The 24,849-nt window shown below is 42.4% G+C and overlaps 1 protein-coding gene across 8 annotated transcripts in view; it reads right to left on the reverse strand.

Moving 5' to 3' along the window:
* The window catches only part of LOC124711801 (diacylglycerol kinase theta), a 712,647-nt gene that overhangs the window by 315,011 nt on the left and 372,787 nt on the right, over positions 1–24,849 (reverse strand). For all 8 annotated transcript variants that reach the window (XM_047242070.1, XM_047242035.1, XM_047242063.1 and 5 more), the window contains exon 4: positions 2,109–2,329. In XM_047242070.1, the coding sequence (XP_047098026.1) occupies positions 2,109–2,329 (221 nt within the window). The remainder of the gene's footprint in view (positions 1–2,108; positions 2,330–24,849) is intronic.

A 24,849-nucleotide genomic window follows, 5' to 3' on the forward strand; every position in this document is an offset into this window, starting at 1 on the left:
AGAAAGCATTTGTGCAAAAGAGGCTCATGCTCAGTCATTATTGGCTGCAATCAAACTCTATATAGCTAACTGCTCATTTTAAATAGTTTTAATGTCCATTTCTCATTCAGGTGCTAAGTGACTTTAAAATGTTTTTAAACTTTTTCACTTTATGAGTTGTCTCCTACAATTCATATGACAACAATTATTATCTGCCCATTAACACATTACTTACACTGTTGATACTCTCCTTACCATACCATTTCAGACATAAAAATTTTTAAACTTAGCACTTTAGCGGTATTAACAACATCTTGTTTATTACTTACTTCTTTTCAGCTTGTACTTGAGAAAAACAAATTCTGTTCTTCTGTGGTGCATTATGTTGTCTACTGATTATTATAACAGAATAAGGCTTGATCCATTAAATTTTGGTAGACAAAATTGATCCTAGTTCGCAGTGCAATAACGTGAGATTAAAGTTTATCCAGTGCAGATTTCTGATTCAGCTTGATCAGAGTTCATTTTTTGTGCAAATCTAAGATCAAGTGCTTTTTTACAACTGGCCCTTTATGTCTCTAGTTCTTAAAGCTGAGATCTCAAGATAAGTACAGTTTTTAGGCCCACGAGATAAAAAGTCTAGATGATTAAGAACTGTCATTAAAGTGAAAAGCAAGCAGGCAGCCTCAAGATATCAACTACAGAAGACAAAGTAACAGAAAATGATGACAGATCCTATCTCATTATCAGATGATCCCCAGATGACTAAATAAAATAAGTAAATATGTAAAATAAGGGTAAAGCTGTCACTCACCTATTGTGAACTGATGCAATGTTGTATTTATGAATATGTAATTTTGCTTGGAAAAGAGACAGAAATTGAAAGCCAATGAATACTCATTTCTGTTACAGGTGTCTGTGTGCAACACATCAGTTTTCTACAGGTGATTGGCTGCACTTCCTTTATTTTATGTATTGTTCTCCCCCAGGATTCTCTACTACTGTTAAATAAGTAGATACGTTTTCAATCACTCATTTTGTTGCACTACCATGTTGTGAAACTAACGTTATCACTGAGATGACTGGGAGGAGTTATTTAATGACAGTGCAAATAATGTAAACTTTAGACGAAGTCACTTACATGATACTTGCTATTAAGGCTTTTTGAAATTACATCTGAATACTAAGAAGTTACTTTCTACTACTGAGATATGACAGTTAGATTCTGTAATGGAGATGCTGACTGTGAAAGGAAAGGAAGATGCTGAAATAGAGATGATGTTCATCTTAAATTCACATATAAGTAAGCTTGTATGGAACAAACAGATAATGCAATAAATAGGTGGCTTGTAAAGGACCCAAAATTTTACAGTAAAATGACCAATGTTGAACTGATCTTTCGTGGGAAAAAGTTGTTAGATTTTATTCCCTCTTATACCTTCTGAAAACACTTCCCTTCCATGTCTATTAATTAGTTTAGCACTCTTACCCTTCTCTAGTACACAGTCTACTTTCTACACTGACATCATGGTCACTATTTTCTCTCACTTCAGGATTACTCTTTTTGTCATAAATCTAGCTGTCTTCCACTGTCTCTCCTCAACCCAAACTGACTGTCTGTACCATTTTTTCTTCCACCTCTCCATACAGTATGTAATCTTTCTTTGCTCAAACACTAAATTAAGAAAATCTTCAATGTTGAAAAGCAATTTTATTTGCCCTGTCGCTCCTTCAAGTTCTGGGATGGAGATTAATGCTAATATAACAATGCTAATATACTTTTGACTGCTTGTGTGCCACTCCTGCACCCTTAACATTTCTACCTCAAAATGACGATTATTTTTCCTACTGCATTTATTACATACTATGTTCCATCTATTAATACTTAACACAAGACAATGATAACAAGACTGAGGACACAAACTAAAGAAATAAACAAGGATTCTCCGTAAAAAGCAAGAGGTACAAAAAGAAGAGATAACTAATGAACATTTTCTCACAGCCTGAAATTTAGTTATTATTTTTAGATGGACATGTCAGCCATCACTTTTAACTGGTATCTCTTTACAGCTATACAGAAAATAGGCTATATAAACTAACAAAGATAAAAAGAGTTTATCATCACAAACCGTCATGCCACACCACTCGCATCGGTATCCTGACAGACATTCTGCTGACCAGCATGTCTTCTTGCATACAACACACTTTGAGTTGCTCGGCAGGTTACCCTCACGCCAGTGGTGTTCATGGTGTACCGATGACAGCTCCTTGCCAGGGAGATATGTTGCATTTTCTTTGCAGTCAGCCACTGCAAAGTCCTGGCATTCTACGTGTACAAAGTACTCGCAAACTGAAATTGAATGTTGAAATTTTATTTACTGTCAAGAATATGCTGAAACACTTCTATCATAAAAGGTACTAAAGGTTTCGTGCCTGAAAAACAGTGGAATTTGAATGAAAAGAAAGAAACAGATTGAAAGTGTTTGGCCTATATATAAGCAATGGGGACAGCTTCAAAAGGAAAGTTGAATGTAAATCACAATACAAATTTTATGAGATGGGAGAAACACTGTGTATAGACATAGAGCAACATTTCAAGTCTTTTTAACTTTGAAAATTAACAATACTGACAAATTGCCATTTTAAATTTGCTTCCTATTGCTGCCCAGGTACATTACATTTTTACATATGCAGAAAAACAACAAATCATAGATAATATTTTTAAAACCACTGGCTTCACACTGACCAAATACTTGCTTATACAGGATGCCTCAAAGTCTTTGCATCAAGCTTCTGCGGATGATGGATCACATCACGTTCATCGATGCTTTGCAATTACACTACGTGTCCTTCAGTATTAGCAGGCCTTTGGATGATGAGATTGCATTTAACTAGCACAGTGCAGGTGTGCTGCATACTACCTACCACTGTAAAATGGAACAAGAAAACCATAAGAATGAGTGTCTCTAAGTGGAAAAAGTGAATCAGGAACTTTAATTTTGTTCAGCCCAGCCCCTTTCACACAAAGCAGATGACTGATTACTGACAACACGCATCACATATGCACACACCAAATCACTATGCCCTTCTGCCACTCAGGTGCAAAGGGATACCTAGCATCACCGAGAAGCACCAGTGAACTTTTCTCTCTAACAAAATGTTTTTCCCCAAGCTACAATCCACCACCCCTACATGCTTGATGTAAGGTCTTTGAGACACCCTGCACAGTGAAATTCCTAAGCTAGAACGGAACTCCATTGAGACAGAGTTCTGCACTGCAGACATCATGCAAAATGAAAACAATGACACATAGCACCTATGTAAAATGGTCACAGAGATACATTTGTGGAAAGATAAAACTATGTGCCAAACTACAACTTGAGACCTGATCCTTGACTCTGAAATGCAGTCCACTACCAGTTCTGCAATCTGTGCACACTTTACAAACCAAGTTAATGTTTAACTGTACAAGGCTGTCATTACATCAGACGGGGCCACAGCAGAAGCGTCCACGTCGCGGCCCTTGGAGGACTACTTGTAGTCCTGCTGATTCTGCTACCACCAAGCCATTACAAGGAAGAACAAAATGCATGACGACTCTCATCATCGGTCCTTCTTAAGACCACGTTTGACTATCATCTCCATAAATGTGGAGGGATTATCACCTACCAAACAGGATATACTGGCTGATTTGTGCAGATCGAACGAATGTCACGTCCTATGCCTCCAGGAAACGCACCGAGGCCCAAACAGCAATAGACCCAAAATTGCGGGCATGAAACTGGCAATCGAACGGCCTGACGATCAATACGGAAGTGCAATTTTCATACGAGAGGGAGTAGCCTACGACGGGTTTCAACTTTCAGACAAAAACAACATTGAACTTCTCAGAGTTGAGACTAATCATATGACAATAACATCAATATATAAGCCTCCAAATACGCCATTCGAATATGACCTGCCGCGCAATATTCCCCTTTCCACAGGCAGTATTGTAATGGGTGACTTCAATAGTCACCATACACGCTGGGGATACAATGAATCTAATGAAGACAGACTCAAGGTGGAGACATGGGCAGATGCTGAATCACTCTGTCTCTTACACGACGCCCAACTCCCCCCATCTTTTAACAGCGGCAGGTGGCAAAGGGGATACAACCCTGACCTCGTCTTCGTCAGCCAGAACTTGGTAACTGAGTGCGTGAAAGATGTCCTGGGTCCTATTCCACACTCCCAACATAGACCCATCAAACTCACAGTTACTTCAGCAGTGGTGCCAGGGCGGATTCCATTTCGACGAAGATTTAATTTCAAGAGGGCAAACTGGGAAGGTTTCGCAATTGGAATCGACGAAAAGCTGCAAACTCTAGAACCAACACCCAGCAACTACGATAAGTTCATAGAAATAGTCCAGAATGTATCAAGAAAGTCTATCCCTAGGGGCTGCAGAACGGAGTTTGTACCGGGCCTAACGAAAGACAGCCGGCAATTATACGATGCATATAAGGAAAAGTATGAGGAGAACCCATTCTCTGAAGAAACTCTTGAACTTGCAAATGCACTTACCGACCAGCTAATCGAGAAGCGCCGAGAAGAATGGCAACATCTAATTGAAAGTGTAGACATGAAGCATTCTAGCCGGATTGGCCTGGAAGACAATTAAGAAGCTAAATAATGACCCTAAGCAGCAAACGGAAGCACCAAGAGTAACAGCCAACCAAATAGCGCACCAACTCGTTCTTAATGGGAAAACGAAGACTCCAGCAAAAACCATCCCAATAAGAAGTGGCGAAAGTGACACGAACTACTACAGCCGTCCATTTACCATCGAAGAGCTAGAGTCCGCACTTAAATCTCTGAAACCTGGCAAAGCAGCAGGGCTAGACGACCTTAGGAATGAACAGATCCTTAAATTTGGCGAGTACACGAAAAACTGGCTGCTCCTACTTTTCAATACCTGTATCCGGCTAAACAACATCCCGAAAATCTGGAGAAAGGGCAAGGTCATAGCCATTCCAAAACCCGGCAAACCATTGGACGAGCCAAAAAATTTCAGACCGGTAACATTACTTTGCTGCTTGTACAAGGTGTTCGAGCGCATGCTGCTGAATCGACTTGCGCCTAATATTGATCATCAGATAATTCCGGAACAGGCAGGGTTTCGCCCTGGGAAAACTTGCACTGGACAGGTCTTGAATCTTACCCAGTTTATAGAGCATGGGTACGAGAACCGTCTAATTACTGGAGCTGTACTTGTTGACCTCTCATCCGCATTCGACACTGTAAATCACGGACTGCTGCTCACTAAAATATACGCTATGACTAATGATTTCGGGCTGATACAAATTATATCAACTCTTCTCAGCAACAGACGGTTCATCGTAAACCTAGGAGGGAAGAGAAGCCGATGGCGTATCCAGAAAAATGGACTACCCCAAGGCAGTGTCCTCGCACCCACTCTTTTCAACATATATGTGAATGATCAACCAGTTGCACCAGGGACTAGGAGCTTTGCTTACGTGGATGATCTTGCAATAGCCGTGCAGGGTCGGAACTTTAACGACATAGAAATTAGCCTTACGAATGCCCTCAACGGTCTTACGCCATACTACGAAGCCAACTACCTACGCCCGAACGCAGCAAAAACATTATCCTGCCTATTCCATCTTCGAAACCGAGACGCCAAACATACCCTAAACATCACGTGGAACAACCAACGGATTGCGTTCAGCAGCACTCCTTGTTATTTAGGCGTCACCCTTGATCGCACACTTACTTACAGACATCATGTAGACAAGGTCAGGGGCGAACTATCAACAAGCAACAACCTTCTGAGTAAGCTCATCTCCACAAAATGGGGTGCCGACCAACATACTTTACGTACGTCGGCACTTGCACTCTGCTACGCGGTTGCTGAATACGCTGCCCCAGTTTGGGAAAGATCGGTGCATGCGAAACGAGTGGATCCTCTGCTGAACGATGCCTGTCGCGTAATCACGGGATGCCAAAGACCCACCCCGGTTAGCCAACTTTATTTGCATAGTGGCATAGCTCCACCCAACATCAGACGAGCTATAGCAAGCGAAGCAGAGCGCCTCAAGCAGCTGCGCGACCAGCGCCATCCTCTCTTCGGACAAAACCCTCCACACACATGTCTAAAATCAAGACGAAGTTTCCTCACCTCATCGAAACCTCAAAACAAAAGGCCAGATTGTCAAAATGGAAAGCAACACTGCCTACAGGAGACCAGGCACCTCTAATCTCACCCAACGAACAATTGGCCTCTGGAAATGAACTAAAATGGCCATTATGGAGAACCCTCAACCGCCTACGAACTGGGGTGGGCAGATGCAACGTAAATATGTGTAAATGGGGATACCGAGACGGGACGGACACGTGCCAGTGCGGACAGACCCAAACAATGGACCACCTCCTGGAATGCAGCAACATGGGGGAAGTGTGCAGGAAAGAAGATCTGGCAAACGCTACGGCAGTGGCAGTTAAATGCGCTGAATTTTGGCGCGACGTGATATGATATACATACTATGTCTTTATATTGTAATGTGACTCCCCATTTTGGGTTTGTTTTACTTATACATGTGTGAATTGTATTTGTATTTGTGTGTATATGTAATATGTGGATTGTCTATGGCTTGGACACGATTAAATAAAAATTACATCAGACTCTCCAAGCCCTATATTCTTTCCCCAAGATGTGCTACTCTAGCAAAATGGCTGGTGAGTCTGTGTTGAGTTGGAAAAGTATGTAAGGGAATAAGTAATATGTTAAAACTATATCTATCTGTAAAGTATGCACAGATCATGCAACTGATTGGTGCATTGCAACAAAAGGCATGAACCTGGATTCGAGTCATGATCTAGTGCAGAACTTTAGGTTGTGCAACTGTTTAATAGCCATAAAATTTATAAAAGAGGAAACAGTATGCACTATTTGTAGCTAAAATTGTAGAATGCAGTAAATTTCATCTTGTTACATTTAATCTTACTACCTAACATATTGCTATATTGAATATTTCATAACAAAAGCTTATTTATAGAAGTGCAATATGAAACCCATACATACGAACCACATGGTGCTTAATTCAAAACATAGTTCATTGAAACTGTTGTGGTTCTACATTCATATTAATACTGGTATAAATGTTGACATGCCTCAAAGTCTTTGCATCAAGCTTCTGCGGATGACGGATCACATCACGTTCATTGATGCTTCGCAATTACACTACGTGTCCTTCAGTATTAGCAGGCCTTTGGATGATGAGATTGCACTTACCTAGCACAGTGCAGGTGTGCTGCATACTACCTACCACTGTAAAACGGAACAAGAAAACCATAAGAATGAGTGTCTCTAAGTGGAAAAAGTGAATCAGGAATGATGTAATGACCTTCTGTAGGTCATCACTAGGCTTCCATGTTTTTGCCTCCAAATCATCTATACTGGATTCGCTGTTATTAACCAGATTACTATATTTGTCTTTTTGTACAAGCACCTACAAAACGGAAGGCAGAATGTGGATGTTGGTAACAAAGTGACAGGAGGCTAGGTGAGTATACTAGAATGCAGGAGTAGTCTGATATGTTTTTGTTTGGACTATATATAAGCAATGGAGACTTGCGGATGTTGTTCATGTGGTGTGGGGGTGGCTTGGGTTGTGTTACTTTCTAGACCTGAAATATTCAGACACTGTATATCTCAAAATTAAATTTATATTCCTGATTTTAAAAAAAAACTCTTTTCCCACTGTGATCTGATATTTACAAGTTTTTATGTCAAAAGGCAACAAAAACAAGAACATTCCCACTCAAACCTACTTTTCCTGTCGAGATCATGTTAGTTTGCTTCTTTTTTGTTTTGCTATTGTTTACATGTTGCTAGTTACGTCATCCACTGGTTATTTCTTGAGGATTGTAGATATGCCATGTGTTATATCCTAGCCAGTAATGCCACCCGAGCCCGCTGCCAAAAGGTTGGCAGCATCAAAGTCCGGACGCCGTCCGCATAAGCAGCGCCAGCGAGACAGCAAATCGCCGCAAGTCTGCGCGCGCCACCGCTGGCTTCTGGGTTCTTAAGCGCTGGAGTCGCGAGCGCTAGGACAGTTCTGTATTCGCCGTTCAGTTGTATACTCGCCACCGAATTGTGTACTTGCTAGTCAGTTGTGTGTTCATCGCAGCAGAGTTGTTGTTTGTCGTCAGCCGACGCTGACCTAGCCGCTCCGACTCGAACTAGACAGATCTCTGTAGACACGGAGTTCACTATTGTGTTTCTGTATCTTCATCAATCAAGATAAGTACCGACTTTTATTTAATCAGAGTGTTTGGGTTTTCATCTTTCTGTTCACTGTTCCAGCGGACCGGTCGGCCCGCTATTAAAAGTGTGGCGGTGACTTCGTAAGCCGTTTCTACAGCGAATTGTTTGTCGCTACGAACGCCGCAACAAAACCATGTTAATGACATCATCAATTTATCAGCATGGTATAGTGTAGTCTCATATTGTGTAATCAGCATTTGTCATTTTATAACCTTTTGTGAAAAATGTAACACATCCTTATACAGGATATCCCAGGAGGAATGGTCTGTATTCAGAAATATGACAGAAACAATTATTTGAAGCAAAAATGTCTAGTTAATGCAAAAATGTCTATTTAACATGGAGTCTAAAATTCATTCTGTAAGAGGAATGAGCACTTCTTTATCTTCAATACTGTGAAACAAATCTGTTCTACTGCTAGTTCTTTGCTTTCTACAGGGTGATTCAAAAATGCATGTAAATATTTTAAGGGTGTATTTGTGAGGTAAATATAAGACAAAAATGTTCTATAAATGTTTTTCCATAAACGTTTAATTCCAGAGTTATCGTTAAATACGAAAGTCATGTCCGTATCAAAACGACGGCAGTGCAAGCAGCAGGATGCCATATTCTGGTACGTAATTCACATACGTATCTCCCAACAGTTGATTCGAAACTGCATGAATAGTGTTTGTTTTTGTTTGCACGTGATGTTTACTCCTACTGTACGGAAGATGGCGCTGATGTTGTTGGTAACAGAAAAGTACGTCCTGTCGTTCATTCATCGTCGGAAGGCTAAAGGTTTCGTGCACATGATGTACTCAAACAGTGAGTATGCTGATATGCACCTTGTGTATGGTGCAGCAGATGGAAATGCACTTGCAGCAAGACGAAGGTACAGTGAGCTGTTTCCAGGAAGACGGTTACCAAGTCATCAGACGTTTGTATCTGTGGACAGACGTATGCGGGAGTATGGCATTCGTCCTGGGCCACATTCAGGTCGACCACTTGAGCATGCAGTGAACGTCGAGGAACATGTTTTGGACCTGGTAGACCAAGATCCATCTATCAGTACGAGACAAATTAGTGCAGCTGTACGACTTCCACAATCTACTGTATGGCGGCTGCTTCGGAGACAACAGTTGCATCCATTTCACCTGCAAAAAGTGCACGAAATGACACCTGAAGACTATCCTCGCCGTCAGCAATTCTGCCAGTGGTTACAAGAGCGTCATTTGAATGATCCAATGTTCATTCGGCGGATATTATTCACAGATGAGGCCATGTTTACTCGTGCGGGTGTAATCAATTCGCATAATATGCACCAGTGGGCTGTCGAGAATCCTGGCGCGAGAATTGTGCGTGGATATCAACATCAATTCTCCATAAACATTTGGTGCGGTATTGTGGGGAATTACTTACTCGGACCTCATGTTCTGCCTCCCAGGCTGAATGGGCACGCGTACTGCGAATTTTTGGAGGGAGAATTGCCTGGATTGTTACAGGATGTCCCTCTTGCAACACGAGCCACCATGTGGTTTATGCACGATGGTGCTCCCGCCCATTACAGCCGCAACGTAAGGGCGTACCTTTACGCATCGATGGATAGGTCGCGGAGGACCAATTGCTTGGCCAGCCAGATCACCTGACCTGAACCCTTTAGACTTTTATTTATGGGGCCGACTAAAGACATTGGTGTATTCTTCTGCAGTACCGAACAGAGAAGTGCTACAACAAAGAATTGAAGGTGGTTGTGAAATTATTCGTGGAGAGTTGAACGGACTGTGTAATGTGCAGAGATCATTGATGCGACGAGCACGGGTCTGTCTGCAAGTTCAGGGACAGCATTTTGAACATGCATTGCATTAAGATTTGTGCAAATACAGTACAGTACAGTACAGTCTGTAAAATGCTTCAATTTTCCTTAGTTATTGTGCATTGCTGTAGTTCAATCAACAGGACCTAAATTAATACAGTGTTCGCGAGGAATTGTTTCAGTTTGTTACGTCACGTTTATTTATCAGTTTGCGTTGTTAGTCCAAATGCACTGTAATTAAACTGTGAACTCTGGGAATTAAATACCTTACGTTGTATTGAATGTATTATCCTGTTTTGTTCATAACTCTGTAATAAGCCAAGTATGGAAAAAATTGTATAGAACATTTTTGTCTTATATTTACCTCACAAATACACCCTTGAAATATTTACATGCATTTTTGAATCACCCTGTATATTTTGAGACGGTAGTAGGGGCCAAAAATAAATAAATAAATAAAAAGACCTGTGAACATGGGTTCTAAAGTGCATACCTTAAGACCTACGAACACTTGTTCATCTTCGCTACTGAGAAACATGTATCTTCTACTGAAGAATTCTTAAGGTACGTATTTTAGGGCCCATGGTTACTGGACATTTTTTCTTGTTGGTCCATACTACCTCCTCGCATAATATGGAAAGCAAAGAGCTTGCAGTAGAAGAGATTTGTTTCGCAATATCGAAGATGAAAAAGTACTCACAACTCTAAAGTTATGCATTTTAGAGCCCATGTTTACTTGACATTTTTGCTTCAAATGATCATTTCTGTCATATCCCTGAGTACCTTTCCTCCTGGGACACCCTGTGTACTTAAGCTCGCAAGACAAAATATTAGTCACCCCTTAAAAGAAAACACTAGTCACTTTGACTTGATTAGCATATTCCCATCTACTTCGTTCAGTCTAGGTACTCTGCCATCTCAAAATTAAGTACCGTAATCAAACTAACTATAAACAGAATAGTGACATCTGCTCTTAATTCATCAGCACCCTTTGTCATCATTACTAAATAACATTTTGAGAAGTTCCACATTTTCTCTTGATGTCAGGCAGATTTGCTCAGTTTGGAGTTACCCATCAAGTTCATCTGATCCACACTGCTTTGAGGTACTACTAGCAATATGTTTGTCATATAGGAATTACATTTTACAAACCACTGCTTTCCGCCCATTTAAAGTTACCCTTACTAACTTTTAAATTAATCTACGTAAGATTAATTGCCGTTAGCTGGGAAAGAGAGTTACTCACAACTTGAAAATGCAGATGCATATGGTTTGAAAGTTAATAAAACATTAGTTACAGATAAGGACATGATACAATTAGATTTCTACATCTAAAGCGTATATGTTGCCTGATCAGGGACTTCTGAAAAGTTTTGTTAGGCTTATATGTGGCGACTTTTCTGTGTTTGCACAGGAACATCACCTGCAAGGAAAAGATAATGAAAATTCCTTTTTTGTCTGGTAAATAGTTTCTCATTTATCAGAACAATGTCTGGAAACTGCCTGTGGCTGTAACAGACGTATTCAATAAATGGACGTAGCACAAGAACAGGAGTCGGTAAATAGGATCGAATGCTGCAAATTTTTGGGCGTACGTACTGATAAATTTCTGGGTGCACATACTGATGAATGCATATCGATAAGCATATTGCTAAATTTGCAAAATAATTAAGTTCTGCTGCTTCTGCTCTTGGCATAATTTCTAGGCTTGGAAACAACCGAGTTAACCTCCTCACATGCCTCCACACGACAACGTATTATAGAATAATATTCTGGGGCAGCTCACCACTTAAAAAGAAAGTTTTGATTGCACAAAAACGAGTAGGAGTATGTGGCGTACATGCGCAATTGTCACATAGATCCCTCTTCAACGAGCTTAGCATTTCATCTGCACCATTACAATAAACATATTCGCTACATGAATTCGTCATAAATGATCCATTACATTTTGAAAAGAATAGTCATGTCCACACCAACAATACTATGGGGAAAATGATATTTATGGCTCATTGTTAAAGTTGTCAACGGTTCAGAAAAGATTTCATTACCCAGCAACAAAAAATTTTGATTATAACACTAATTACGTATACATATCCTGCAAACAGACTTTTGTTCCGCAACATTTCGATAAAATGAATCGTTCAAATGATCAATGTAACTAACTGTAATCCCTGCTTCACGAAGCACCAATACTAGGCTGACAGCGTGTAGGGCAAATACTAGTTATAAGCAGCAAAACACGATAATACACAAGGTGACAGGGACCCATTTGCACGTAAAAAATGAACGTTAGTCCTTTCGTCGACTGGCGCAACGCAAATGCAATGAAATGCCGCTTGGGTGTCCAGCAGCAGTCGCTTGCGATTGTGACCAGTCATATACTCCATTCCAGTGGGTCCCAACCTGACGGTAATTACCCCCTGAGGGATAAAATGAAATTTTCTGAGGTGTAAAAACCAAACGATTCGATTGTCTTTCATAAAAAATATACTGTCCGTTGCAAGCTGTATTGTGCTTTTTTAAGCTCGTGCTACACTGAAGGCCAAAGAAACTTGTATAGGCATGCGTATTCAAATGCAGAGATATGTAAACAGTGAGAATACGGCGCTGCGGTCGGCGACGCCTATATAAAACAGCAAGTGTCTAGCGCAGTTGTTCACCCTTGACCGTCGCCTCTCCTGGAACCCGCATCTTCGGACGATCAAAGCCAAGGTACGCTCCTGATTCCGGCTCCTCAAGCTTCTTTCTGACCGCACATGGGGTCTGGACCCCTCCACAACACTCCATACCTATAAATCCTGCATCCGCCCCATCCTCTGTTATGCCCATCACCCCTCGATCTCCGCCCCTCCTACCTCCTACAAGTCCCATCAAATCCTGGAACGCCATGCACTCCGCCTCGCCTATCGCATCCGCCTCCCATCCCCCACGCGGACCCTTTACGACTTATTTCTTTCCTACACCTCCTCCTCTTCCTTGAACGGATACGGATCCTTTACACCTCCCGTAAATTTGATCCCCCTAACCCGCTTGTCTCTCCCATTCTTTCCCACCCCCGTCCACTGCCGCGCCTGTACACCTGCTCTCCATCTTACCACACTCCATACCCTTGTCCCCTCCCTGATGACGCCCTCGTCCCCTCCATCTACCCCTCCTACCAGCTTTGATCCTCCCCTTCCTCCTCCTGTGTTTTTCCCCCAGGGCTCCCTCTTTTACCCTCTCTCCTTCCTCACTTCCTCCGCTCTCCTCTCTCCGTGTCCTCCCCCGCTCCCAGACTTCCATCCCTCCCATACCCTCTCCCCTATCCTTCCCTTCTTTTCTACCACTGACATCCTCCCCCCCCCTCCCTCCTCACCACCCCACTTCCCTATGGCAGGCCCCGACTTTACGTGCAAACAGTATGTTTTAGTGCGCCGAAGTTCGTCGCAACTGTGCTAGTGTTTCTCTTCCCATCAGTTCATCAGTGTCTCTCTTTCAGTGCTTTTACATTCACGAGTGCAACTTTGTGTCTCCGTTTGTGTATAGTGCTGAACTTTTTTATACAACAAGGGCGTCCGTGAACGCCTTCCTTTATTTTAATATGTATGTCTCCTGTTTTTATTCTCCATGTATGTTTGTTTTTATGACTTCCTGTTTAATGTATGTTTTTCTGTGGCCAAAGAGCGGCAAAGATAGGTCACTGACGGCCTACCTTTGTGTAAAGGTTTGAAAATCACAATAAAGGGAAAAAAAGCGCAGTCGTTAGATCGGTTAGTGCTGCTACAATGGCACGTTATCAAGATTTAAGTGAGTTTCAACGTGGTGTTGTAGTCGGTGCACGAGCAATGGGACACAGCATCTCCGAGGTAGCGATGAAGTGGGGGTTTTTCCCGTTTGACCATTTCACAAGCGTACCGTGAATATCAGAATCCGTTAAAACATTAAATCTCGACATTGCTGCGGCCAGAGAAAGATCCTGGTAAAACGGGACCAACTACGACTGAAGAGAATCGTTCAGCGTGATAGAAGCGCAACGCTACCGTAAATTGCTGAAGATTTCAATGCTGGGCCATCACCAAGTGTGAGCGTGCGAACCATTCAACGAAACATTTTCGATATGGGCTTTCGAAGCCGAACGTCCACTTGTGTACCATTGATGACTGCACGACACAAAGCTTTACACCTCACCTGGGCCCTTCAACACCGACAGTGGACTGTTGATGACTGAAAATATGTTGCCTGATCGGACGAGTCTCTCTTCAAATTGTATCGAGCAGATTGACGTGTACGGGTGTGGAGACAACCTCATGAATCTATGGACTGTTCAACTTGGTGTTCAAGCTCCGTATTGGTGTGGGGCGTGTGCAGTTGGAAGATATGGGACCCCTGATACGTCTAGATACGACTCTGACAGGTGAAACGTACGTTAGTATCCTGACTCATCACCTGCATCCATTCATGTTCATTGTGCATTCCGACGGACTTTGGCAATTCCAGGAGGACACTCCACACGTCCAGAATTGCCACAGAGAGGCTCCAGGAACACTCTTCTGATTTTAAACACTTCCGCTGGCCACCACATTCCCCAGACATTAACATTATCGAGCATAGCATAACTGGGGTACCTTGGAACGTGCTGTTCAAAAGAGATCGCCACCCTCTCATACCTTTACGGATTTATGTACAGCTCTGCTGGAGTCATGGTATCAGTTCCGTCGAGTCAATGCCACATCGTGTTGCGGCACTTCTGCATGCTCTCGGGGGCCCTATACAATATTAGGCAGGTCTACTTCTCTGGCTCTTCAGTATATTAGCGAATTTCGGCAGTGAGCTATTATCAGGCACATTTGCTCTGCCATGTACAACATATTGTGCTCATCATTATCAAATACATTTGCTATGTCATGTATTACACATTGTGCTCATTGTGTGTTGAAATTAGCTAATAGCACGATTTTAATACAGCCTACAACGGACAATGTACTCTTTTATTAAACATACAGAGGCTGTGGATCCCTACTGAATCAAAAATATTCTCTTTCAGTCACGAAAATAATTATTTTCAAAAGATCATTACGCTTATCACAATTTTGTAAGACTCTAAATACTGATTATGTAAGTTATCAATAATTATTTTTTCTCAATTAGTAGCATTAATGTGGTGGAGATTGCAGGTTCCTCACATAGTCCACCCACTACACACGTACACTATGTGTCCAAAAGTATCCGGACATCTGGCTGTCAATGACATACAAATTCGTGGCGCACTCCATCGGTAAAGCTGGCATTCAATATGGTGTTGGCCCACGCTTAATCGATGACAGCTTCCCCCCCCCCCCCCCCCCCCCCCCCACTCTCGCAGGCATACGTTCAATCAGGTGCGGGAAGGTTTCTTGGGGAATGGCAGTCCATACTTCACAAAGTGCTGCACTGAGGAGAGGTATCGATGTCGGTCGGTGAGGCCTGGCACGAAGTCGGCGTTCCAAACTATCCCAAAGGCGTTCTATAAGATTCAGGTTAGGACTCTGTGAAGGTCAGTCCTTTACAGTGATGTTATTGTCGCGTAACCACTCCGCCACAGGCCGTGCATTATGAACAGGTGTTCGATCATGTTGAAAGATGCAATCGCCATCCCCAAATTGCACTTCAACAGTGGGAAGCAAGAAGGGGCTTAAAACATCAATGTAGACCTGTGCTGTCATAGTGCCACGCAAAAAAAAAGGGTGCAAAGCTCCCTCCGTGAAAAACCCGATCACACCATAACACCACCGCCTCCGAATTTTACTGTTGGCACTAAACACGTCGGCAGATGACGTTCACCGGGCATTCGCCAAACCCACACCCTGCCATCAGGCCGCCACATTGTGTACCATGATTCTTCACTCCACACAACGTTTTTCCATTGTTCAATCGTATGTTTACGCCCCTTACACCAAGCGAGGCGTCGTTTGGCATTTACTGGCGTCATGTGTGGCTTATGAGCAGCCGATCGACCACGAAATCCAAGCTTTCTCACCTCCCACCTAACTGCCATAGTACTTGCAGTGGATCCTGATGCAGTTTGGAATTCGTGTTGATGGTTTGGATAGATGTCTGCCTATTACACATTACGACCCTCTTCAACTGTCGGCAGTCAGCCAGTCAACAGACGAGGTCGGCCTGCACACTTTTTGTGCTGTATGTGTCCCTCCGCATTTCTACTTCACTGTCACATCGGAAACAGTGGACCTAGGGATATTTAGGAGAGTGGAAATCTCGCGTGCAGACGTATGACACAAGTGATACCCAATCACCTAACCACGTTCGAAGCCCGCGAGTTACGTGGAGCACCACATTCTGCTCTCTCATGATGTATAGTGATTACTGAGGTCGCTGATATAGAGTACCTGGCAACAGATGGCAGCATAATGCACCTAATGTGAAAAACATATGTTTTTGGGGGTGTCCGGATACTTTTGATCACACAGTGTATGTTTAGCTTTCTCCCATACATCGCTGATGCACATATACCTCACAAATGCTAAATATCTCAAGAAAATGTCTTCTCCAAATTGCAGATAATAATTGCAGTAGTCCTGAAATTGCTTCCTTATTCACTTCGAGACAGTCCGCCCCAGTAGCTGAGTGGTCAGCGTGACGGGTTGCCGTCCTCTGGGCCCGGGTTCGATTCCCGGCTGGGTCGGAGATTTTCTCCGCTCAGGGACTGGGTGTTGTGTTGTGTTCATCATCATTTCATCCCCATCCGGCGTGCGGGTCGCCCAATGTGGCGCCGAATGTAATAAGACCTCCGATATGGCGGCCGGACCTGCCCCGCGAGGGGCCTCCCGGCCAATGACGCCAAACGCTCATTTCATTTCCATACTTCGAGACAGATAAATGAATTAATTGACAGCCCAACACAGCAATAACTTCTACTATTACAGCAGTAACTACATATAGTGCTGTACACAGTATTATAACTATTGTTATTATTATTACAATTACTGTCAGAGGGTATCGTCAGACACAAAACATTAACTGTCTGACGTTTTCCAATTTCCGCCAGTCGGAAGTTAGGAGTGCAGCAATCAAGTGATTTATGAACAGTTAGTATAGTACTCACATTCCAACTTGGTTGATTTTAAATGGCGATGCAGTGTGCAGATGAAGCAAAAAGTGCTACAATGGAGAGTAGTAATGCCTGGAAAGTGTGTTTTGTTACAAGTGTCTACCCTCATTGTGGATAATTAGTTGTGGGTAGCACTTGCAATGTACCACGAATTCCTTTCTCATTAATTCTAACACACATACACACACTAAATATCACGAATGTTTCACCATTTTGTAAATAAAAGTGTTCCAAGAAAAGTCTTTCATTCTGTAGTCTAGTTAGGTGCTAAAGTTGGTGATAATGTGGGGGAGGGGGGAGGGGAGGCAGGACAGGGCAGGGTAGTTAATGTCTAATCGCACTCAGGGGTAATGGTGTAATGAAGGTTGGGAACCATTGCTCTAGTGTGCAGTCTTAGACATAAAAACTGACCGCCGGCCGAAAGCCACAGATACTAAGTCCGAGTCGTTTACGTAAGGTGGCCAATAAGACCGACCACCCCTGACAACGCTAATTCCGGCCATCTGCGCAATCTGGCAACACTGTAAGATGCAGTAGTGTCAAGAGGAAGTGTTGTCTACTTCCGAGGTGCTGTCGTGTTCTGTGAGCCCGTGGTCTAATGGGATACCACATTCCGGCCCTCGTTTATAAAGTTGTTAGTCTGATCGAACACCGAAGATAATTCACTTCACATTCTACCCACCAGTAATAACAAATACTTCCAGAAACAATTCCGCAGGGCAGCTCGTGGCTGCCTCGCGATCAGAACAGCTTACGCTCTTGAGTTTGCTCGCGCTGCAGCGGCTACCGGCCACTGGTTAGACGCCACCTGCCGCCTGAAATCAAAGACGCCCAGGTGAACGCGGCGAGACGCCGTCGATGTATGTATCAACTGTCATTTTCGAATTTGAAGTTCTAGTTAGCATCTTGCAGTTAAGCATTGGATTTTGTATACTTGTATTTCTGGAAGGCGAGTCGGCGATTGATGATAGCTTGATCGCAATTGGAGTCCCATCAAGGGTGTTTTGCCTTTTCTTTAAAGTGGGATTAATTCTTTCGCTTTTCTGATAATTTTACTGCAGAAGTCAGTCCAGTTGCTTGTCGGTTCTTTTTCCCATCCTTTTGTGATGTTGGCTTCTTGAATTTTGGATGCGCTGAATTTTTGGATGCAGAGATTTTTAAGGTGAGCTCTCTTTGGAGAGAATTTCACTTTAACTCTTGTGAGGTAGTGGTCTGAGTCAACGTTCGCGCCTCGTGGTACTTGAATATCGTGGATGATTTTGCAGTGGACGTAGGAGACGGCAACGACGTCGATCTGGTATTCACCAAGATGCTGGATCGGAGATCGACATGTTTCTGTTTTCCTGGTTTTTTCCTAAAGTGGTAGAAAGATATCATTTTGATTTTGAAGTGTTGACAAATGTCAATGAAACGTGTGCCATTGGTGTTAGTGTTTTTGTGTGCTCAATTTGTACCGATGATTTTTATACGTTTTTTCTGTACCAAATTGAGCATTGATGTCTCCCATCTTTGTGATTTTTGCTCATGGTTTTTTTCGAGAGTGTTCCAGAATTTTTCGACATTTTTGAGGTTTTCTTATTTTCGATGTTGGTGGGAGCATGTGCATTGATGAGTGTATATTTTTTATAGGCACTTTGAATGCGCGTAGTCATAAGTCGATTGTTGATGGGTGTGACTTCTTTGACAGAATTTATGATGTATCTGTGTACGAGAAATGCCATGCCGAAGATTCGTTCGCTTTTCGTTACCTTTTGTTGTGTTTTGCTCTTGAAGATGCGTTAGTTTCAGTTATGCGAGGTTTCATTGTCAGTTAGTCATGTTTCTTGAAAAGCAAGGATGATAATTTTTTGTCGGTCCATTTCTTATGTGAGATTATGTAGTTTTCCTGTTTGGATCAATGTATTAATATTTAGTGTTCCAATGAATGTTTTCTGCTTGTAGGGAAGTTTACCAAAGATCTCCGATATTCTCTGCTATCCTAGCCTGTACTCCCCAGCATCCGAAAGTCCATATGCCGAAGGGCGGGTTATGTATCACCTGGGGTAAAGCTGAATTTACTTGCACATTCATGTTTGCTTGTGTTTCATTGGTTTGGCTTGGATGATACCAGGACCAGATAGGACCAGAGGTTGTTGAAGCCTTTGAAACCAAATATTTTCAGCCGAGGTCATTGAGCTAACAGACACTAACTGGAGTACCAGTGATTTTCACTAAGACGTGTCTGGATTTTGGGTCCAACGGGTTGAATAGCCGTTGAGGATTGTGTTAGTACTAGGTCCATCCCAAGTATTTGATTTACTCGATACCACCCATATCTGGGAGGCTTTCCCCTATCCGCCACCTGGGGAGTTGCCCGATGGAGGCTCTAACAACCTCACATGGGATTATTATTAGGCCTATTATTATTATTATTATTATTATTATTATTATTACTATGTCATCAGCAAATCCGATATAATGTATCTTCCCACCACTGAAATAGATGTGTATTGTTCGATTCAGTATTTGCATTAGATAATTATAGGTTATAATTACGTTGCATTGCAGCTAGTAGACATATTCCTCACTTTTTCTTAGACAGTTGCTACATGTTACTCCATCAAAAGAATTTATACGTGCGGCATTTTGCAAAACAGACGTTCAAATTATCCAATTTCTGTAATGTTAGTTCGATACCAGATCGTTCCAACCGGATTCAGCCAGTCAGCTTTAATGTAGATTTCCGTCTACGTTTCTCATCATATGGTAGACTTCGTAAATCACATTCCTAATCAGAGTGTTGAATCTAGATCAGTTACCTATGACAGGGCCTGAACTCTTAAACACTGTGGAAAATACTCATACAATGTGCTTATTACAAATACGTTATTTAAATATAAATATATGAAGTAACTAGATAATTTATTTACAGGACCACAGCCCCATCCATCAGAGCAGAGCAGTGCAGGATTGGTTTCAGGGCCAAGAGAAGATAAAGCTGTTGCCGTTTGTTCCACGATCACTGGATTTCAACCCAATAGAGAATATGTGGGCAGCGGTAACGAGTCATTGCCATGTGGACCTATAAATGCAAGCGACCTCCGGACGAGTATAGAAAACGTAAGGTGGGAAGTAAACCATCACGCTACACTATCGAGGGCCTTCGTGGAATCAATACCCTGGCGCCTTCGAGAAATCTTACGTAATCATGGTACGTGAGTTGGTCACTAAAAGTATACTCGTCCACAAAACCCAATGTGGACAATCATCTGATAATCAGTAAAGCTTTGCTTTGTCGCAGCTCTTTGGCATACAAGTCTATTTACGTTCAGTCTCCCCCTTATGACTGCGTGTGTGTGTGTGTGTGTGTGTGTGTGTGTGTGTTTCCGTGTTCACAATCTGAATCAATACTATCAACATTAGAGAGGACGAGTAACAACAAATATTGCATCAAATATATCTGTAAAGTATTGTAATGCAGTGACTGCATATTATGTAAAGTCAGTAAGATGTATTAACTCCATAATATCGTTAGAAGAGACTGTGCGCTCTTGTCGCGGCTCGCGGCAAGTGCAGCGATTAGCAGTGCCCCAATACCGCCGCGATTTGTGTATGTTGGCTGAGCGTGGACACTGCAGCAGACTCTTCGCCATAAACAGAAAGGAATCACCTTGGCTCTCAGTGCAGTCAGCAGACATCACTGCCTGCATGGTCTTATAGTAACAAACGTGAGATTCTACTCACAGGTGCCATGGATCAATTGGAACGGGCATCATGTATTAATCATCAGAATATTAACCAGTGATGAAATGACCACTCTATTTGCATCCCAAGAAAACAGGAACCTTATCGCAAAGTAATCTGAGGTGATACCAAAATTTATCCAACATACAAAAATTAACTGCAGAGCTGTCATGCACGCAGTAGTAGCACACAAGGAAATATTATGTCTTGGAGGTGTATACTTCATTTCCTCCTCTCATATCAACGCCCTTGTTTTAGTACGACGTGAGAAAATAAAAACTAAAGTTTCTGAGAAGCATATAAGTTATTTCCTCTTCTCATATCGTAGCTTTTGTTTTAGTGTGAAGTGAAAAAATAAACAGTTTTGGGTTCTGAAGCATAATATGGCACTAGATTCTTATCGTAGGCCCTATAGGAAACACAAGAAGCAGGGAGCTATGCATTCTTTTGTCGAACAGTCTGTTTCCTTCCATGCATTACTAGCGCTCGCAGACTTTTATTTAAGGACTTGCGGGGATCAAGTTCTTCAGCAGAATGAGCCTTATGTTACTGTGCTAATTACGGCATGGAAAAATGCAACAAAGACGAGTTCCCCTAGAGCAGTGAAGACATTTGCACATGTCTGTATTCAGCAATGACTGCAAGCTGCCACAACACTTTACAGAGTTCATGTGGCAGGCAACACAACTGTGAGTGCACTTCAGACTTCATTCAAGAAGTCGTCAGGGGACGGACGGAAACGTCAAACTAACGTTGCTTTCCGAGTCATATTCAGTCAAAAATGAGGTGTTATTAAGATAGCTGAATGTTCTAGAAATTACACTTTAATAATCCCCATATGGGTATTCCGACAGCCAAAACAACCCGTTAGTGTGAAACCATCGGAAACTACATTAATATCAACCTGCAAGAAATCGAGACAACACGTTGACTCTTCCATTCGCTAGGTGACGTCTTACTGTTATTTAGGATTCTCTCTGTCCTAGGCGTAATGCAAATGGAACTTCAAATTCATGAGGCGCTTTTCGCTATTCTTGACAAACATCAGTGACTTGTAAAAAAAAAAAAAATGGTTTAAATGGCTCTGAGCACTATGGGACTTAACTACTGTGGCCATCAGTCCCCTAGAACTTAGAACTACTTAAACCTAACTAACCTAAGGACATCACACACATCCATGCCCGAGGCAGGATTCGAACCTGCGACCGTAGCAGTCGCGCGGTTCCGGACTGCGCGCCTAGAACCGCTAGACCACCGCGGCCGGCAGTGACTTGTAATCACTGCAAAATAACAACTGTGTTGCCGGTCGGGTGGCCGATCGGTTCTAGGCGCTTCAGTCTGGAACGGCGCGACTGCTACGGTCGCAGGTTCGAATCCTGCCTCGCGCATGGATAGGTGTGATGTCCTTAGGTTAGTTAGGTTTAAGTAGTTCTACGTTCTAGGGGACTGATGACCTCAGATGTTAAGTCCCATAGTGCTCAGAGCCATTTGAACCATTTGAACAACTGTGTTATGATAACGGTACAGATTGTCAGTGAATGTGGTGGTGCTATGCTGTCAAACTGCTTACAGTAATGTTAATGGTGGCGCACATAATCTAGCGCTGACTACCTGAGTAAAGATAGTGTGGTGGCGTCGTCGCTTCTCTTTATTTGGCACCAGCTTAACGAACATATTACTCCATTCACGAGCTTGATGCAGTAAGACTACAGAGATCATCGTGCGGGTATTACATTAATTCTGCAGTGAATTGCTTGACAAATATTAGCGTCAGCTATGCAGCTGAAATGACTCACTACAGGTACTCTATGTTGCCCTTGGTTAAGTGAGCAGCTCGTTGCAATCCTGCTTCTTCTGTTCGTAAATACATGTATACTGACCATTCGGTATTTGACCAAATATGCGCTACAGTTTGAGTCGCAAGTTTTGACATGGGTTAGCGCTATCACAAAGCAATGACTGAGGAATGGATGCCGTTCAAGTCCCATTACATTGATGGCAAGACAAATGTTCGCAAATCACCTGCATTGCCTCAAAAAACAATTGCACCTTAAATATTGAAGGACAGACGTCCACAATGTCACAGAGCGTTGAAATACAGCAACGTGGCAGATGAAAATTTGTGGCTGACTGGGGCTCAAACCTGGCCCTCCAACTTACTATGCAGACGCGCTGACCATTGCACTATCGGGACACAACGGCCAACCTCCCTGCAGGACCTATCTACACGTGCCCCTCGTCAGACGCAAATTCCCATCTTTGCCGCATACTACATACGCGGAACCCCTCGTCATTGTTCCACTCGCTCGCAGCCACACTGTATTCCTGCGAGGGTTCGGATGCTGTCGTGCGTCTCGCATTGAAAACTTTCGATGGCCCGTCGAGACCCGAGTAATTATACAGGATGTTTCAGGAGGAATAATAAATATTGTAGGAGGTGGTGGTATAGACAAACTGCAGAAAAAATGCCATATAACACGTGTACAATTCTTATTGATTACAGGACCCCGTTGTCTACACTTCCTTGAAAATGAGCTTCCTGTATAATTGGAAGAGCATGACGGGGCTCCTGCACATTCTAGTCTTCAGGTGACACATCATCCAAACCTAACATTTATCGGAAGATGCATCAGTGGATATGGGCACTTTTCTTGGCCACCAAGGTCCCCAGACCTTATACCTTTGGATTTTTGTCTGTGGGGATGTTTGAAATGCGAAGTCTACAAAGAAAACGTAGACCCAAGAGCCGATGTGATCATTCGGATAATGAATAATGCAGCCTCATAAAAGAACGCAAAAACGACCTCAGAAGAGCTACATGTGGTTTTATCAAGAGAAGTCAAAAGTGCATTGAGGTTGGGGGGGGGGGGGGGGGAATTTTTGAAATTCAACTTTGAATGTCCTCATTTGCCAACAGCTGTTATCTCTGTACTCAATAAAAAGTGAACACATTTATATGGAATTTTTAATGCAATTCGTCTATACTACAACCTGCTAAAATATTTACTATTCCTCCTGATACATCCTGTGTATGCGTATAGGTGTGGTGTCTGTTCTTTCGGACATGTCTGAAAGAAAAGGCACCACGAATCCGGGTTCGAACCTGTTCAGTCACAAATTATCATCTGCCGCCGTAGCTGTATTTGAACGCTCTGTGACACCCTGGACATCTGTCCTTCGATATTTAATTGATTAACGAAGCTGTCTGTTTCGATTCGTGGTGTCTGTTCTTTCGGACATGTTTGAAAAATACACACACACACATATTTCTATCTTAAGTGCTATTCGGAAAATGTTTGGCAACCCAGTGATAGTGACGGACTGGAGCTGCATTAACCTATTCATTTTACTAGATTTAGTTGTAATTTTCTGAACAACTCATATTAAATAATTGACAACGATTTGGAAAATTTACGCCTGCGAGATTGTTACTTTATGCGTTAAACTACAGTGTCTCTCATCCTTTACTTTGTGGGAAACCTGCTTCTTTCTCCCCTAGCCTATACTACAGCAATGAGTGAATGTTTACATTCTTGATACCTTACTGGATGTAGCCAAAGATTCAAATCCCCGCTTGAAACGTATATTTCAAGTCATATGGTTTTGCTCCTCCTCTACTGTCATTGAAAACGATCACAACGAAATTAAGTATAGGAATCCTACAAAACCCTTGAGTTCATACTTGCGGTGCTGTGCAGATGAAAAAAACAGTTTTTCACAATTATCAGATGACAGATGGAGTTTGTCAGATTCCGCTAATTATGACTGCATTACTAATTATTGGTTCACAGGCGCTTTTCTGACGCTTATTGTAACTATTTTAGTAGTAGTAGTTTTATTCATCCGTAGATCTCTTTTTACAAGGATATAGGACATGTCAAAGTATTTACAAGTTTAGACAAATTTAAAATAAGCTAATTCGTATACATATGCATT

The sequence above is a fragment of the Schistocerca piceifrons genome, chromosome 1, assembly GCF_021461385.2.
Source record: "Schistocerca piceifrons isolate TAMUIC-IGC-003096 chromosome 1, iqSchPice1.1, whole genome shotgun sequence".
Classification (NCBI taxonomy): domain Eukaryota; kingdom Metazoa; phylum Arthropoda; class Insecta; order Orthoptera; family Acrididae; genus Schistocerca; species Schistocerca piceifrons.